Below are 20,000 nucleotides of genomic sequence, written 5' to 3'. Positions count from 1 at the left end.
TCAGCATTTCACTGTAAGGTCTACACCTGTTGTATTCAGCATTTCACTGTGAGGTCTACTACACCTGTTGTATTCAGCATTTCACTGTGAGGTCTACTACACCTGTTGTATTCAGCATTTCACTGTAAGGTCTACTACACCTGTTGTATTCAGCATTTCACTGTCAGGTCTACTACACCTGTTGTATTCAGCATTTCACTGTGAGGTCTACTACACCTGTTGTATTCAGCATTTCACTGTGAGGTCTACTACACCTGTTGTATTCAGCATTTCGCTGTAAGGTCTACTACACCTGTTGTATTCAGCATTTCACTGTAAGGTCTACTACACCTGTTGTATTCAGCATTTCACTGTCAGGTCTACTACACCTGTTGTATTCAGCATTTCACTGTGAGGTCTACTACACCTGTTGTATTCAGCATTTCACTGTGAGGTCTACTACACCTGTTGTATTCAGCATTTCACTGTCAGGTCTACTACACCTGTTGTATTCAGCATTTCACTGTGAGGTCTACTACACCTGTTGTATTCAGCATTTCACTGTGAGGTCTACACCTGTTGTATTCAGCATTTCACTGTAAGGTCTACTACACCTGTTGTATTCAGCATTTCACTGTGAGGTCTACACCTGTTGTATTCAGCATTTCACTGTAAGGTCTACTACACCTGTTGTATTCAGCATTTCACTGTCAGGTCTACTACACCTGTTGTATTCAGCATTTCACTGTGAGGTCTACTACACCTGTTGTATTCAGCATTTCACTGTGAGGTCTACTACACCTGTTGTATTCAGCATTTCACTGTCAGGTCTACTACACCTGTTGTATTCAGCATTTCACTGTGAGGTCTACTACACCTGTTGTATTCAGCATTTCACTGTGAGGTCTACACCTGTTGTATTCAGCATTTCACTGTAAGGTCTACTACACCTGTTGTATTCAGCATTTCACTGTGAGGTCTACACCTGTTGTATTCAGCATTTCACTGTAAGGTCTACTACACCTGTTGTATTCAGCATTTCACTGTAAGGTCTACCTACACCTGTTGTATTCAGCATTTCACTGTGAGGTCTACTACACCTGTTGTATTCAGCATTTCACTGTAAGGTCTACTACACCTGTTGTATTCGGCATTTCACTGTAAGGTCTACTACACCTGTTGTATTCAGCATTTCACTGTAAGGTCTACTACACCTGTTGTATTCGGCATTTCACTGTGAGGTCTACTACACCTGTTGTATTCGGCATTTCACTGTAAGGTCTACTACACCTGTTGTATTCGGCATTTCACTGTGAGGTCTACACCTGTTGTATTCAGCATTTCACTGTAAGGTCTACTACACCTGTTGTATTCAGCATTTCACTGTGAGGTCTACACCTGTTGTATTCAGCATTTCACTGTAAGGTCTACTACACCTGTTGTATTCAGCATTTCACTGTAAGGTCTACCTACACCTGTTGTATTCAGCATTTCACTGTGAGGTCTACTACACCTGTTGTATTCAGCATTTCACTGTAAGGTCTACTACACCTGTTGTATTCGGCATTTCACTGTAAGGTCTACTACACCTGTTGTATTCAGCATTTCACTGTAAGGTCTACTACACCTGTTGTATTCAGCATTTCACTGTAAGGTCTACTACACCTGTTGTATTCAGCATTTCACTGTAAGGTCTACTACACCTGTTGTATTCGGCATTTCACTGTGAGGTCTACTACACCTGTTGTATTCAGCATTTCACTGTAAGGTCTACTACACCTGTTGTATTCAGCATTTCACTGTGAGGTCTACTACACCTGTTGTATTCAGCATTTCACTGTAAGGTCTACTACACCTGTTGTATTCAGCATTTCACTGTAAGGTCTACTACACCTGTTGTATTCGGCATTTCACTGTAAGGTCTACTACACCTGTTGTATTCAGCATTTCACTGTGAGGTCTACTACACCTGTTGTATTCGGCGCACGTGACAAATAAACTTTGATTTGATTTGATACTCTTAAAGGGGTTATGACCAGGGATCAGCCATTATTGACGGCGAACTTGGTGTGTGTGTGTGTGTTACCTGGTGTGTGTGTGTGTGTGTTACCTGGTGTGTGTGTGTGCGTGTGTGTTACCTGGTGTGTGTGTGTGCGTGTGTGTTACCTGGTGTGTGTGTGTTACCTGGTGTGTGTGTGTGTGTGTTTGTGTGTTACCTGGTATGTGTGTGTGTGTGTGTGTGTGTTACCTGGTGTGTGTGTGTGTTACCTGGTGTGTGTGTGTTACCTGGTGTGTGTGTGTGTGTGTGTGTGTGTGTGTGTGTGTGTGTGTGTGTTACCTGGTGTGTGTGTGTGTGTGTGTGTTACCTGGTGTGTGTGTGTGTGTGTTACCTGGTGTGTGTGTGTGTTACCTGGTGTGTGTGTGTGTGTGTTACCTGGTGTGTGTGTGTGTGTGTGTGTGTGTTACCTGGTGTGTGAGGTATGTACTGAGCTGTAACATCCAGTTCCTCCACTGTTGAACAGCTACCCCCACCCTCCTCCCGCTCTCCACCGTGATCGAGCCTAGAGGATAGTTCTGTGGGAGCTGGATCACCAGCTCTATGAAGATATCATCCACTGAGTAGGTGGCGATCACCTCCCTCGCTGCCGAACGGGCCTTCACCTAGGAGACGGGGGAGAGAGAGAGAGAGAGAGAGAGATGATATCATCCACTGAGTAGGTGGCGATCACCTCCCTCGCTGCCGAACGGGCCTTCACCTAGGAGACGGAGAGACAGAGGGAGAGAGAGAGAGAGAAAGAGAGAGAGAGGTGATGATATCATCCACTGACGGTCTTTCACCTGGAGAGAGACAAAAAAAAATAACGATTGCAAACTTAGACTGTGTGAGTTAGACCGTTCTCTCTCTGCTACTGCACGGCAAGCGGTACACTACTCACTCTGTTTAGCACATGGCCTCTCATGTGAATCCTTAAAGAGATGGGTGGGGCTAAAGCTTTAGAGTGTGTGAACGATACTGAATGTGGTGTAGACAAAGAAGAGCTCTCCAGTAGGTACCAAAACACTCAAGGGTCATTTTCTCAACAGTGGGGTTAACAAGTTTATCAACTTTCAAAGCAGAATTACTTTTCCCAGTAATGTATATGATATACCGTTTTCTAGCTCTGTCTTTTATCCAATGTTAAAAAAACACACATTTCAAAATGTTCTACATAAGACCGAATCGAGCCAGTCGCGGTCACATATAGCAGTAAGAGGGGCAAGGGTTACCCAGCGGTGAAAACGCCCACTCAACCAGGGGTCTTTGGCAGCGTTTTGGAGCTGTTTAAAAGGTTGAATACAGGAGATATTTGTGCTGAGGTGAGTTGAAATCACCACACACAATGAGTTTTTAAATCTCTTGGATGTCACTGCTTACAACGGGGACGGGTCAAAAGTCACTAGGCAGCACACCGTGTACGCAATACCACATCTGGCGTGGGTCAGGTCTGGGGGGGGGGTCAGGTCTGGCGTGGGTCAGGTCTGGTGTGGGTCAGGTCTGGGCGTGGGTCAGGTCTGGGGGGGGGGGTCAGGTCTGGGGGGGGTCAGGTCTGGGGGGGGTCAGGTCTGGGGGGGGGGGGGGTCGGGTCTGGCGTGGGTCAGGTCTGGCGTGGGTCAGGTCTGGTGTGGGTCAGGTCTGGCATGGGTCAGGTCTGGCATGGGTCAGGTCTGGGGGGGGGGGGGGGGGGTCTGCCAGGGGGCCATTTCATTTAGTATCCGTTGGGTGTGGGCTTAGGGCGTGATTACATTTCCCCCATAGTATGTTGTACCAAAGTTGACCGAATGAGAGGGGAAAACATAACTTTAGGCCTATAACTACTCTTCCTTGAATGAGATGAAATGAGGTAGATCACCTGTTTAATGTCTCCGCTCCGCCCGCCCCTGGGCTTGGTGAAGAGCTGTTTTAAATTGAAAGAATGAATTCCGAGCCTCAAACCTATCACCACCTGTTGAAGGCGGGGCTTCTAGGGAGCCGGGGATTTCATTGGCAGGCGTGTGTATCCTTCAACTGAAGTCGAGAGAGTGTGACCTCTCTCCACATTATGTTGTAGCTCGTTTCTCTCCTTCAGGGAACAGTAGTTACAATGCCTTCAGAAAGTATTCATACCCCTTGACTTATTACACATTTTGTTGTGTTAGAGCCATAATTATTTATTGAAAATCTAATTTACATAAGTATTCGCACCTTTGGCGGCGTTTTACAGCTTTTGTTGTTGTGGGTATGTCAAATCAGCTTTACACATCTGGATTCTTTCTCAAGCTCTGTTAAGTTAGATGGGGAGAGGTGGTGAACAGCAATCTTCATGTTTTTCCACAGATTTTCAAATGGGATTCAAGTCTGGGCTTTGGCTTGGCCACTCAAGGGCTTTTAACATTCTTGCTCTAAAGCCATTCCAGCGTTGCTTTGGCTGTATGCTCGGGGTCATTGTCCTGTTGGAATGTAAATCTTCGCCCCCAGTCTAAGGTCGTTCGCATCAAGGATTTGCTTCTATTTGACTCCATTCATTCTTCCCTCTATCCTTACTAGTCTCCCACAGTCCCTGCCGATGAAAATCATCCCCACAGCATGACGCCGCCACCACCAGGCTTCACGGTAGGGATGGTGTTAGATGGGTGATGAGCTGTGCTTGGTTTTCTCCAGACGTAGCGCTTTGCATTCAGACCAAATAGTTACGTTTTTGTCTCATCAGACCACAGAATCTTTTGCCTAATGATCTGTCTTTCACGTGCCTTTTTTGCAAACTCCAGGCGTGCTGGCATGTCCCTTTTTCCTCAGGAGTGGCTTCCGTCTGGCCACTCTCCCATAAAGTCCAGATTGGTGAAGTACTTCAGAGAACTTGTCCTTTTGGCCGGTTCTTCCATTTCAGCCAAGGAACTCTGTAGCCTTCCCTGTGGCTCAGTTGGTAGAGCATGGTGTTTGCAGCGCCAGCATGGTGTGTGCAATGCCAAGGTTGTGGGTTCGATTCCCACGGGGGGCCAGTACAAAAAAATGTATGAAATGAAATGTATGCATTCACTACTGTAAGTCGCTCTGGATAAGAGCGTCTGCTAAATGACTAAAATGTAAAATGTAGTTATGTCAGTGTGGTTATTGGGTTCCTGGTCAGGTCACCTCCATGATCAAGGTATTTCTTTCCCCGGTTCCTCAGTTTGGTCAGACGGCTGGGTAGATCCATATTTTTTCAATTTCCCCAATAATGGAGACCACTGTGCTCTTGGAAACTTAAAAAAAATATATTAAAAAAAATCTAAATTGTTGTATACCCTTCCCCAGATATATGCCTCATCCCAGTTCTATCTCAGAGGATCTACGGGCAGTTCCTTATGACTTCATGAGATGGTTTCTACTCTGATGTGCACCAGGTGTTTCTATATAAATCATGTTTAAACAATTGAATTGGCCACAGGTGGAACTCCTATCAAGGAAATTAAATGCACCTGGGTGTCCATTTGAAGTGTCATAGTAAAAAGGGGTGTGAATACTTATGTAAATTAGATATCTGTATTTCATTTTCAATTATCAAACATTTCTCAAAACATGTTTTCATTTTGTTATTACTTGTAGATGGACGAGAAAAAGAAAAAAAAACATACATTTTATCCATTTTGAATTCAGGTAGTAAAAACAAAATGTGGAATAAGTCAAGGGGTATGAATACTTTCTGAAGGCTCTCTCTACCACACACACACACACACACACACACACACACACACACATCCTCCCTGTTCTACTCACCGTCATGCTGTCGAAGGTCTGTGTGCTGGCGTGAACAGAGGAGATCTCCTGAGCAGAGAGGACAGGCGAGACGAATCGTCCTGTGAACTTATCCACCGTGTGGCTAACTCTCTTCTCCTGACTGGTCCACCACAACCTAACCATGGCAGGCAGGTCCTGTACCGCACTGTAGTACACACAACACGCCAGGTGGGAGAGCTCATACTGGATACCGGACGACTCTGTGGAGAGAAACAGAGACAGAATTAGAGACAGAGACAGAGAAGAGACAGAGAGAGAGGAGACAGAATTAGAGACAGAGACAAAGAGAGAGAGCATTAGAGACAGAGAGAGAGGAGAGAGAGACAGAGGAGACAGAGAGACAGAGAGAAAGCATTAGAGACAGAGAGAGAGGAGACAGAGAGACAGAGGAGACAGAGAGAGACAGAGAGACAGAGAGAGAGCATTAGAGACAGAGAGAGAGGAGAGACAGAGGAGACAGAGAGAGAGGAGACAGAGAGACAGAGCATTAGAGACAAACGTGTGTGTGTGTGTGTGTATGCTACCCACTGTTGACGTCCAGAGAGAGGCTCTCTGTGAAGAATGTCTTGGTCTCCTTGGAGACAGGCTCCGCCCCCTGGCCGATGTAGGCGGGGTTTTCAGGCATCAGTCTGAACAGGTGGAGGAGGAGCTTGTGGAGGGACTTCTTTAGATAGAGAGAGTACTGGACACGCAGCTGGAGAGAGAGAACACACAGGTCAGCCTCTTTAGATAGAGAGAGTACTGGACATGCAGCTGGAGAGAGAGAACACACAGGTCAGCCTCTTTAGATAGAGAGAGTACTGGACATGCAGCTGGAGAGAGAGAACACACAGGTCAGCCTCTTTAGATAGAGAGAGTACTGGACACGCAGCTGGAGAGAGAGAACACACAGGTCAGCCTCTTTAGATAGAGAGAGTACTGGACACGCAGCTGGAGAGAGAACACACACAGGTCAGCATAGAGCTCTTCTTTAGAGAGACACAGTAGACTGACACACTAATCGTTCCTTTGTCCTTGTTTCCTCAATTCCTCCCTACTCAAAGCTCACCGGAGTACAGAAAGAAGGGCCCTGGATCCTCTCCTGCAATGAGCTTTGAGAGGGGAGGGGAGAAACGAGGAAAAAAGACAATTGACAGCGAGTTTAAGATTTTCCGATTTTCAAGAGGACAAGGTGGAATGATATGACAGTCACACCAGGGTTGCGGTAATGCTACCTATATGTACACATCTACCTCAATTACCCCTGCACATCGACTCATACCCTGAACTGTTTTCATTTACATTTTTAAAGTTTAAAACATAGAGATTGGCCTGTAAATAGAGGCAGCCAAAGTCTGAATACAGTGAGGGTGAAAGACAGTAAACAGATAGACCTGTTGGGGAATACTTGGCAAGTTAGCTGGCTAGCTAGCTAGCCTCGCTATAGACTTAGCTGGCTAGCTAGCTAGCCTCGCTATAGACTTAGCTGGCTAGCTAGCTAGCCTCGCTATAGACTTAGCTGGCTAGCTAGCTAGCCTCGCTATAGACTTAGCTGGCTAGCTAGCCTCGCTATAGACTTAGCTGGCTAGCTACCTTGAACGGAAATAATAGAAACACCTAACCGCTAAAACATACGGACTCCTGTAGAAACAAATGCGCTGCCAAAAACAACAATGTGTATCATAGTGGGAGGACTGCCAGCCGATGAAAACGAGGACCTAATCTCTAAAGTGAACCAGCTGATATCGGCAGGCCTAGGCTACGAAAGAGGTCATTGCAGCGGAGAGGATGAGCGAGGTAAAGGTGGTGTGTTCGTCCGTGGAGGAGAAAGTGGCCCTGTAACGAAAGTGTACTGTGAGACTTTAGAATAGACTGTTGAATATGCCAATTGCCAGAATAGAAAGCAAAACATTTTTTCCCCCAATAGGATCTCTCCGTAGGGGGAGAGCCTGGGCAACAGAAATGTCTGACCTTTTCCAAACGTCTCACTGTGAACAGTTGTACGAAAACCTAATTAAGGGAGACAAGACGCTATTAAAAAACAACTGATGACGCAATATGAAAAAACATGGGTGGAGGAGATGAATCATAAAACCCAAATTGAGAACCTTTTGTTTGATTAAGGGTGAATTGGTGTAAAAGATATATTATGTACAATTCACCTAAAAACAGATTGCTATGTGTACAGGTAAGATATTGAAACAGGTCGGTGGGATGGTGAACTGGAAGAGGAAACATTATGTAACTATAGTGACCTTGAAGAAATAGAGAAATTAATTTGATCCTCTATTGTCCTTTCTAACACGAAATACACTTGTCCTTATTCCAGAACGAGCACCAGATATACCCTGGTATTATGTAGTCATGAGGAGACAGACCACCAGATATACCCTGGTATTATGTAGCTATGAGGAGACAGACCACCAGATATACCCTGGTATTATGTAGCCATGAGGAGACAGACCACCAGATATACCCTGGTATTATGTAGTCATGAGGAGACAGACCACCAGATATACCCTGGTATTATGTAGCTGAGGAGACAGACCACCAGATATACCCTGGTATTATATAGCCATGAGGAGACAGACCACCAGATATACCCTGGTATTATGTAGCCATGAGGAGACAGACCACCAGATATACCCTGGTATTATGTAGCCATGAGGAGACAGACCACCAGATATACCCTGGTATTATGTAGCCATGAGGAGACAGACCACCAGATATACCCTGGTATTATGTAGTCATGAGGAGACAGACCACCAGATATACCCTGGTATTATGTAGCCATGAGGAGACAGACCACCAGATATACCCTGGTATTATGTAGCCATGAGGAGACAGACCACCAGATATACCCTGGTATTATGTAGCCATGAGGAGACAGACCACCAGATATACCCTGGTATTATGTAGCCATGAGGAGACAGACCACCAGATATACCCTGGTATTATGTAGCCATGAGGAGACAGACCACCAGATATACCCTGGTATTATGTAGCCATGAGGAGACAGACCACCAGATATACCCTGGTATTATGTAGTCATGAGGAGACAGACCACCAGATATACCCTGGTATTATGTAGCCATGAGGAGACAGACCACCAGATATACCCTGGTATTATGTAGCCATGAGGAGACAGACCACCAGATATACCCTGGTATTATGTAGTCATGAGGAGACAGACCACCAGATATACCCTGGTATTATATAGTCATGAGGAGACAGACCACCAGATATACCCTGGTATTATATAGTCATGAGGAGACAGACCACCAGATATACCCTGGTATTATGTAGCTATGAGGAGACAGACCACCAGATATACCCTGGTATTATGTAGCTATGAGGAGACAGACCACCAGATATACCCTGGTATTATGTAGTCATGAGGAGACAGACCACCAGATATACCCTGGTATTATGTAGTCATGAGGAGACAGACCACCAGATATACCCTGGTATTATGTAGTCATGAGGAGACAGACCACCAGATATACCCTGGTATTATGTAGCTATGAGGAGACAGACCACCAGATATACCCTGGTATTATGTAGCTATGAGGAGACAGACCACCAGATATACCCTGGTATTATGTAGTCATGAGGAGACAGACCACCAGATATACCCTGGTATTACGTAGCCATGAGGAGACAGACCACCAGATATACCCTGGTATTATGTAGTCATGAGGAGACAGACCACCAGATATACCCTGGTATTATGTAGCCATGAGGAGACAGACCACCAGATATACCCTGGTATTATGTAGCTGAGCCATGAGGAGACAGACCACCAGATATACCCTGGTATTATGTAGCCATGAGGAGACAGACCACCAGATATACCCTGGTATTATGTAGCCATGAGGAGACAGACCACCAGATATACCCTGGTATTATGAAGCCATGAGGAGACAGACCACCAGATATACCCTGGTATTATGTAGCCATGAGGAGACAGACCACCAGATATACCCTGGTATTATGTAGTCATGAGGAGACAGACCACCAGATATACCCTGGTATTATGTATCCATGAGGAGACAGACCACCAGATATACCCTGGTATTATGTAGCTGAGGAGACTGACCACCAGATATACCCTGGTATTATGTAGTCATGAGGAGACAGACCACCAGATATACCCTGGTATTATGTAGCCATGAGGAGACAGACCACCAGATATACCCTGGTATTATGTAGTCATGAGGAGACAGACCACCAGATATACCCTGGTATTATGTAGTCATGAGGAGACAGACCACCAGATATACCCTGGTATTATGTAGTCATGAGGAGACAGACCACCAGATATACCCTGGTATTATGTAGCCATGAGGCGACAGACCACCAGATATACCCTGGTATTATGTAGTCATGAGGAGACAGACCACCAGATATACCCTGGTATTATGTAGCCATGAGGAGACAGACCACCAGATATACCCTGGTATTATGTAGTCATGAGGAGACAGACCACCAGATATACCCTGGTATTATGTAGCCATGAGGAGACAGACCACCAGATATACCCTGGTATTATGTAGCCATGAGGAGACAGACCAGCAGATATACCCTGGTATTATGTAGCCATGAGGAGACAGACCACCAGATATACCCTGGTATTATGTAGCCATGAGGAGACAGACCACCAAATATACCCTGGTATTATGTAGTCATGAGGAGACAGACCACCAGATATACCCTGGTATTATGTAGCCATGAGGAGACAGACCACCAGATATACCCTGGTATTATGTAGTCATGAGGAGACAGACCACCAGATATACCCTGGTATTATGTAGTCATGAGGAGACAGACCACCAGATATACCCTGGTATTATGTAGTCATGAGGAGACAGACCACCAGATATACCCTGGTATTATGTAGACATGAGGAGACAGACCACCAGATATACCCTGGTATTATGTAGTCATGAGGAGACAGACCACCGATATACCCTGGTATTATGTAGCATGAGGACAGACCACCAGATATACCCTGGTATTATGTAGTCATGAGGAGACAGACCACCAGATATACCCTGGTATTATGTAGCCATGAGGAGACAAGACCACCAGATATACCCTGGTATTATGTAGTCATGAGGAGACAGACCACCAGATATACCCTGGTATTATGTAGCCATGAGGAGACAGACCACCAGATATACCCTGGTATTATGTAGTATGAGGCGACAGGACCACCAGATATACCCTGGTATTATGTAGTCATGAGGAGACAGACCACCAGATATACCCTGGTATTATGTAGTCATGAGGGAGACAGACCACCAGATATACCCTGGTATTATGTAGCCATGAGGAGACAGACCACCAGATATACCCTGGTATTATGTGGCTATGAGGAGAGCAGACCACCAGATATACCACTGGTATTATGTAGCTGAGGAGACAGACCACCAGATATCCCCTGGTTATATGTAGCCATGAGGAGAAGACCACCAGATATACCCTGGTATTATGTAGTCATGAGGAGACAGACCACCAGATATACCCTGGTATTATGTAGCCATGAGGAGACAGACCACCAGATATACCCTGGTATTATGTAGTCATGAGGAGACAGACCACCAGATATACCCTGGTATTATGTAGTCATGAGGAGACAGACCACCAGATATACCCTGGTATTATGTAGCCATGAGGAGACAGACCACCAGATATACCCTGGTATTATGTAGCTATGAGGAGACAGACCACCAGATATACCCTGGTATTATGTAGTCATGAGGAGACAGACCACCAGATATACCCTGGTATTATGTAGCCATGAGGAGACAGACCACCAGATATACCCTGGTATTATGTAGCCATGAGGAGACAGACCACCAGATATACCCTGGTATTATGTAGTCATGAGGAGACAGACCACCAGATATACCCTGGTATTATGTAGCCATGAGGAGACAGACCACCAGATATACCCTGGTATTATGTAGTCATGAGGAGACAGACCACCAGATATACCCTGGTATTATGTAGCCATGAGGAGACAGACCACCAGATATACCCTGGTATTATGTAGTCATGAGGAGACAGACCACCAGATATACCCTGGTATTATGTAGCCATGAGGAGGACAGACCACCAGATATTACCCTGGTATTATGTAGTCATGAGGGAGACCGACCACCAGATATACCCTGGTTTTATGTAGCCATGAGGAGACAGACCACCAGATATACCCTGGTATTATGTAGTCATGAGGAGACAGACCACCAGATATACCCTGGTATTATGTAGCCATGAGGAGACAGACCACCAGATATACCCTGGTATTATGTAGTCATGAGGAGACAGACCACCAGATATACCCTGGTATTATGTAGTCATGAGGAGACAGACCACCAGATATACCCTGGTATTATGTAGTCATGAGGAGACAGACCACCAGATATACCCTGGTATTATGTAGCCATGAGGAGACAGACCACCAGATATACCCTGGTATTATGTGGCTATGAGGAGACAGACCACCAGATATACCCTGGTATTATGTAGCTGAGGAGACAGACCACCAGATATACCCTGGTATTATGTAGCCATGAGGAGACAGACCACCAGATATACCCTGGTATTATGTAGTCATGAGGAGACAAGACCACACGATATACCCTGGTATATGTTAGCCAGAGGAGACAGAACCGATATACCCTGGTATTAGTAGTCATGAGGAGACAGACCACCAGATATACCCTGGTATTATGTATTCATGAGGAGACAGACCACAAGATATACCCTGGTATTATGTAGCCCATGAGGAGGACAGCCCCCCAGATATACCCTGGTATTAGGTAGCTATGAGGAGACAGACCGACCAGATATACCCCTGGTATTATGTTAGTTCATGAGGAGCAGACCACCCAGAATATACCCTGGTATTATGTAGCCATGAGGAGACAGGACCACCAGATATACCCTGGTATTATGTAGCCATGAGGAGACAGACCACCAGATATACCCTGGTATTATGTAGTCATGAGGAGACAGACCACCAGATATACCCTGGTATTATGTAGTCATGAGGAGAAACTTAAATGTCCGTTGTGTGTATTTCCATTTGTGGAATGTTTAGACAAAGCCTAGAATAAAAGAAAAAGGGCGACCGATAATTAAATTGTAAATGAATTACCTCCTACACAGCAAATGGTACGTGTGTATAAGTATTGATTTATGTATCACTCTTTATGCGGTGCACAGAACACCAGAATAATTACTTCTGAATTATTGTAATGTTTGTTTACGTGTCAATTAATCCCGAAGGGATGGGTTACCGACTGACTGACCCTCCCTCACTACCTCACTCACTATCTCCCTCACTCACTATCTCCCTCACTCACTACCTCCCTCACTCACTACCTCCCTCACTCACTACCTCCCTCACCTCACTCCCTACCTCCCTCACTCACTCACTACCTCCCTCACTCACTACCTCCCTCACTCACTCACTACCTCCCTCCCTCCCTCCTCACTACCTCCCTCCCTCACTACCTCCTCCCTCCCTCACTACCTCCCTCCCTCACTCCCTCCCTCCCTCCCTCACTCACTACCTCCCTCCCTCACTACCTCCCTCACTCCCTCCCTACCTCCCTCCCTCCCTCCCTCACTACCTCCCTCCTTCCCTCCCTCTCTACCTCCCTCCCTCCCTCACTACCTCCCTCCTTCCCTCCCTCTCTACCTCCCTCCCTCCCTCACTCACTCACTACCTCACTCACTCACTACCTCACTCACTCACTACCTCACTCACTCACTCACTACCTCACTCACTCACTCACTACCTCACTCACTCACTACCTCACTCACTCACTACCTCACTCACTCACTACCTCACTCACTCACTACCTCACTCACTCAGTCAGTCACTCAGTCAGTCACTCAGTCAGTCACTCAGTCAGTCACTCAGTCAGTCACTCAGTCAGTCACTCAGTCATTCATTCAGCTGTAGACTTACGTGGGAGGGAGAAGCCTTGAAGAAGGAGAGCAGTAGCTTCCAGGCCAGCAGGTAGGCCAGGATACAGGAGTATTCCACAGAGAGAGGTTGAACCACTGCAAACTCTCCTACGCAAACTCCTGCCATGATGCTCTCACACAACTCCTCACACGTAGAGAGGAGGGTCATCAGAGCTGCCGGAGGAGACCTACACACACACACACACACACACACACACACACACACACACACACACACACAATTAGAAAACACAAACACACACACCATTAGAAAACACAAACACACCATTAGAAAACACAAAAACACACACACACCATTAGAAAACACAAACACACACACACACACCATTAGAAAACACACACACACACACACACACACACACACACACACACACACACACACACACACACACACACACACACACACACACACACACACACACACACACACAAAGATATCTGAGCAAATAAGGCCTGGGGATTTTGTTGTAAATAGCTCCCATCTAAGGTCTGTTCTTAGGTCAAGAGGCAAAGCCATGGGAAAAGGCCCTTACTGAGGGAGTTATCACACCAGAATTTCCCAGGTTTTTACCAGACTGGTCGTTAATTCTATTGTCATGTTTTTACCCAGTCGTTCATTCTATTCCTTCCCACGTTGCTGTGCTAAACAAAACATTGGCAGCTATCAGAAGTTCACTGATGACGAGAGACAAGAACTACAGCAAATAATGATTTAATAAATCATTTATTAAAATGAGGCAAACAACCAGCTGATTGTTGATTCAATAGGATCGTTATGATGGAAATTTAACCGTTAGCTTCTCCTTTGCTAGCTAGCCAACGACAACAAAAACAAAAAAATCACAGCAAACTACCTGCCTTTATTTGTTTTATTTTGAGTTTCTATTGCCAATTATTTGGATGTATCCATTATAATGGATTCATGATCATAAATTAATATGCCTGGATCAGAGAAGCTTTCAGTCTCATCACGTTCATTATCCACGGCACCGTGGAGATCACAACAAACTAAAACGAACATGTTGCACAGGTCTGATAGGCACACAGAGGCTGATATTAACCCCCACTGTACCAAACTAAATGCTAGGTTTATATTAACCCCCGCTGTACCAAACTAAATGCTAGGCTTATATTAGCCCCTCTGTACCAAACTAAATGCTAGGTTTATATTAACCCCCGCTGTACCAAACTAAATGCTAGGCTTATATTATATTATATTAACCCCTCCGTACCAAACTAAATGCTAGGCTTATATTAACCCCCGCTGTACCAAACTAAATGCTAGGCTGATATTAACCCCCTCTGTACCAAACTAAATGCTTATATTAACCCCCTCTGTACCAAACTAAATGCTAGGTTGATATTAACCCCCTCTGTACCAAACTAAATGCTTATATTAACCCCCTCTGTACCAAACTAAATGCTAGGTTTATATTAACCCCCGCTGTACCAAACTAAATGCTAGGCTTATATTAACCCCCACTGTACCAAACTAAATGCTAGGTTTATATTAACCCCCTCTGTACCAAACTAAATACTAGGCTTATATTAACCCCCTCTGTACCAAACTAAATGCTAGGTTGATATTAACCCCCGCTGTACCAAACTAAATACTAGGCTTATATTAACCCCCACTGTACCAAACTAAATGCTAGGTTTATATTAACCCCCTCTGTACCAAACTAAATACTAGGCTTATATTAACCCCCTCTGTACCAAACTAAATGCTGATATTAACCCCCTCTGTACCAAACTAAATGCTAGGTTTATATTAGCCCCCTCTGTACCAAACTAAATACTAGGCTTATATTAACCCCCTCTGTACCAAACTAAATACTAGGCTTATATTAACCCCCTCTGTACCAAACTAAATGCTGATATTAACCCCCTCTGTACCAAACTAAATGCTAGGCTTATATTAGCCCCCTCTGTACCAAACTAAATACTAGGCTTATATTAACCCCCTCTGTACCAAACTAAATGCTAGGTTGATATTAACCCCCTCTGTACCAAACTAAATGCTTATATTAACCCCCTCTGTACCAAACTAAATGCTAGGTTTATATTAACCCCTTCTGTACCAAACTAAATGCTGATATTAACCCCCGCTGTACCAAACTAAATGCTAGGCTTATATTATATTATATTAACCCCCTCCGTACCAAACTAAATGCTAGGCTTATATTAAACCCCGCTGTACCAAACGAAATGCTAGGCTGATATTAACCACCACTGTACCAAACTAAATGCTAGGCTGATATTAACCCCCTCTGTACCAAACCAAATGCTAGGTTTATATTAACCCCCACTGTACCAAACTAAATGCTAGGTTTATATTAACCCCCTCTGTACCAAACTATTAACTGTACCAAACTAAATGCTAGGCTTATATTAACCCCCACTGTACCAAACTAAATGCTTATATTAACCCCCTCTGTACCAAACTAAATGCTAGGTTTATATTAACCCCCACTGTACCAAACTAAATGCTAGGTTTATATTAACCCCCGCTGTACCAAACTAAATGCTAGGTTTATATTAACCCCCACTGTACCAAACTAAATGCTAGGTTGATATTAACCCCCGCTGTACCAAACTAAATGCTAGGCTTATATTAGCCCCCTCTGTACCAAACTAAATACTAGGCTTATATTAACCCCCTCTGTACCAAACTAAATGCTAGGTTTATATTAACCCCCTCTGTACCAAACTAAATGCTAGGGAAGAAGCATGGGGAAATAATGTTAAGCTTTTTTCTGGGGGAGGTTATGAATGCCTGGCTGGAACAGTAGATTGAAATTTGAAATGGAAATATGGCATCATGACATTTTGCGTTAATTATCGTGAATAACTATCTTGCAACCAATCAGCATCAGCATCCAAAATCCAAACTCACCGTTTTATAAACAGACATACTGTATACACAAACTGATACAAATAGACACACACACCGATTTAAATATACACACACACACATCGTTAAAACACACATTTTAGAAACATACAGTGCCTTAAGAAAGTATTCACACCCCCGCTTGACTTTTTCCACATTTTGTTGTGTTACAGCCTGAATTTAAAATAAATTACATTTAGATTTTTTTGTGTCACTGGCTTATAACAGAATAAGAAGTTAACATGATTTTTGAATTTATACCTTATTTCTATACCCCACACAGAAAATGATCTGCAGGTCCCTCAGTCAAGGAGATAATTTTAAAACACATATTCGACCAAAGACCAGGTAGGTTTTCCAATGCCTCGCAAAGATGGGCACCGATTGGTAGATTTTTTACAAATGTTTTAATAAACCTTTATTTTAACTCGGCAAGTCAGTTAAGAACAAATTCTTATTTACAATGACGGCCTTCCGGGGAACAGTGGGTTAACTGCCTGGTTCAGGGACAGATGGCAGATTTTTACCTTGTCAGCTCGGGGATTCGATCTAGAAACCTTTCGCGTTACTGGCTACCTGCCGCCCCGTAGATGGTTAAAAATAAAAGAAGCAGACATTGAATATCCCTTTGAGCATGGTGAAGTTATTCATTACACTTTGGATGGTGTATCAATACACCCAGTCACTACAAAGATACAGGCGTCCTTCCTAACTCAGTTGCCGTAGAGGAAGGAAACCGCTCAGGGATATCACCATGAGGACAATGATGACTTTAAAACAGTTACAGAGTTTAATGGCTGTGATAGGAGAAAACTGAGGATGGATCAACAACATTGTAGTTACTACACAATACTAACCTAAATGACAGAGTGAAAAAAAGGAAACCTGTACAGAATAAAAAAATATTCCAAAACATGTATCCTGTTTGCAACAAGGCACACAGCTGTAGTCACTGCAAAAAGTGCTTCTACAAAAGTATCGACTCAGGGGTGTGAATACTTATGTAAATTAGATATCTGTATTTAATTTTCAATAAATTCACAGAAAAAAAAACAACTGTTTTCACTGTCATTATGGGGTATTGTGTGTAGACGGGTAAGAATACATATTTTTTCGTCCATTTTGAATTCAGGCTGTAAGACAACAAAATGTGGAATAAGTCAAGGGGTATGAATACTTTCTGAAGGCACTGCACATAGAGTATTCAGAAAGTATTCAGACCTCTTGACTTTTTCCACATTTAGTTACGTTACAGCCTTTTTCTAAAATGTATGTTTTTTTTTATCCTTATCAATCTATACACAATACCCCATAATGACATCACAATACCCCATAATGACATCACAATACCCCATAATGACATCATAATACCCCATAATGACATCCCAATACCCCATAATGACAAAACGAAAACAGGTTTTTAGCAAACGTATTAAAAGTAAAAACCAGAAATACCTTATTTACATAAGTATTCAGACCCTTTGCTATGAGACTCTAAATTGAGCTCAGGTGCATCCTGTTTCCATTGATCATCCTTGAGATGTTTCTACAACTTGATGGGAGTCCATTTGTGGTCAATTCAATTGATTGGACATGATTTGGAAAGGCACACACCTGTCTATATAAGGTCCCACAGTTGACAGTGCATGTCAGAGCAAAAACCAAGCCATGAGGTCCAAGGAATTGGCCGTAGAGCTCCGAGACAGGATTGTGTTGAGGCACAGATCTGGGGAAGGGTACCAAAACATTCCTGCTGCATTGAAGGTCCCCAAGAACAATGGCCTCCATCATTCTTACATGGAAGAAGTTTGGAACCAACAAGACTCTTCCTAGAGCTGGCCGCCCGGTCAAACTGAGCAATCGGGGGAGGGGAGGTGACCATGAACCCAATGGCCACTTTGACAGAGCTCTAGAGTTCCTCTGTGGAGATGGGAGAACCTTCCAGAAGGACAATGATCTCTGCAGCACTCCACCAACCAGGCCTTTATGGAAGAGTGGCCAGACGGAAGCCACTCCTCAGTAAAAGGCACATGACAGCCCACTTGGAGTTTGACAAAAGGCACCGAAAGACTCTCAAACCATGAGAAACTAGATTCTCTGGTCTGATGAAACCAAGGTTAAACTCTTTGGCCTGAATGCCAAGCGTCACGTCTGGAGGAAACCTGGCATCATCCCTATGGTGAAGCATGGTGGTGGCAGCATCATGCTGTGGGGATGTTTTTCAGCTGCAGGGACTGGGAGACTAGTCAGGATCGAGGGAAAGATGAACGGCGCAATGTACAGAAAGATCCTTGATGAAAACCTGCTCCAGAGCACTCAGGACCTCAGACTGGGTCGAAGGTTCATCTAAAAACCTGTTTTTGCTTTGTCATTATGGGGTATTGTGATGTCATTATGGGGTATTGTGATGTCATTATGGGGTATTGTGATGTCATTATGGGGTATTGTGTGTAGATTGATGAGGGGGAAAAAAACTATTTAATCAATTTTAGAATAAGGCTGTAACGTAACATAATGTGGAAAAAGTCAAAGGGTCTGAATACTTTCCGAATGCCGCTGTAGATAAGCTAGCCTATTAGCCACATTATGACTGACTTGTGATCATTGCCCTAGCTAGTTTGACTAGCACTAGCCACGTTATGACTGTTGGCTGGAGGCAGCAAACAATGTACCCAGGCCTGCTGCGATTTACAACCTGATAGCAATATTTCTTGGACCAAAAATAAATGTATTGGCATTGAACTGTATCCATCTATTCTGACAACAGCCTTAGTGTACGTCATGGAAGGTTGAATCGAAAAGAACCTCATTTTTCAAAACCTCTTATGAAGATGGTTTTGTAGCATAATGAAGACCCCACCTCTTTAAGGAATACCTGGGATAGGATAAAGTAATCCTTCTAACCCCCCCCCCCCCTAAAAGATTTAGATGTACTATTGTAAAGTGGTTGTTCCACTGGATATCATAAGGTGAATGCACCAATTTGTAAGTCGCTCTGGATAAGAGCGTCTGCTAAATGACTTAAATGTAATGTAAATGTAAGATGGTTTTGTAGCATAACCTGGTAATTTGATATTTTGGGCTGATATTATGATCGCCTGTAAAAGTAGTTAAAATGCTGTGATTTCCACTTTAACTAACAGATGGACATTCCATAGAGAAACACTCCACGAATCCCCCTCAGGGCTGTTATACTCACAGACACGGTTCCTCTCCATCGTCCTCTGGCTTGGTGTCGTCTCCTTCTCCATCACACTCTGGGAGAGTAGGCATTACCCTGGGGGGGGGGAGAGAGAGAGACAGAGAGAGAGACAGAGAGAGAGACAGAGAGAGAGACAGAGAGAGAGACAG

The 20,000-nt window shown here is 44.1% G+C and overlaps 1 protein-coding gene across 1 annotated transcript in view; it reads right to left on the bottom strand.

The window, feature by feature from the left end:
- ltn1 (listerin E3 ubiquitin protein ligase 1) overlaps nt 1-20,000 on the bottom strand; it is a 100,061-nt gene that overhangs the window by 6,867 nt on the left and 73,194 nt on the right. The window contains exons 29-33 of the mRNA XM_029766749.1: nt 19,849-19,926; nt 13,737-13,923; nt 6,302-6,467; nt 5,753-5,973; nt 2,446-2,640 (exon numbers count right to left, since the gene is read on the bottom strand). Coding sequence (XP_029622609.1) covers nt 2,446-2,640; nt 5,753-5,973; nt 6,302-6,467; nt 13,737-13,923; nt 19,849-19,926 — 847 coding nt within the window. The remainder of the gene's footprint in view (nt 1-2,445; nt 2,641-5,752; nt 5,974-6,301; nt 6,468-13,736; nt 13,924-19,848; nt 19,927-20,000) is intronic.

This window comes from Salmo trutta, chromosome 12, assembly GCF_901001165.1.
Source record: "Salmo trutta chromosome 12, fSalTru1.1, whole genome shotgun sequence".
NCBI lineage: Eukaryota > Metazoa > Chordata > Actinopteri > Salmoniformes > Salmonidae > Salmo > Salmo trutta.
The sequence above is the reverse complement of the archived record's forward strand: the minus strand, read 5'-3'. Positions and strand labels throughout refer to the sequence as shown.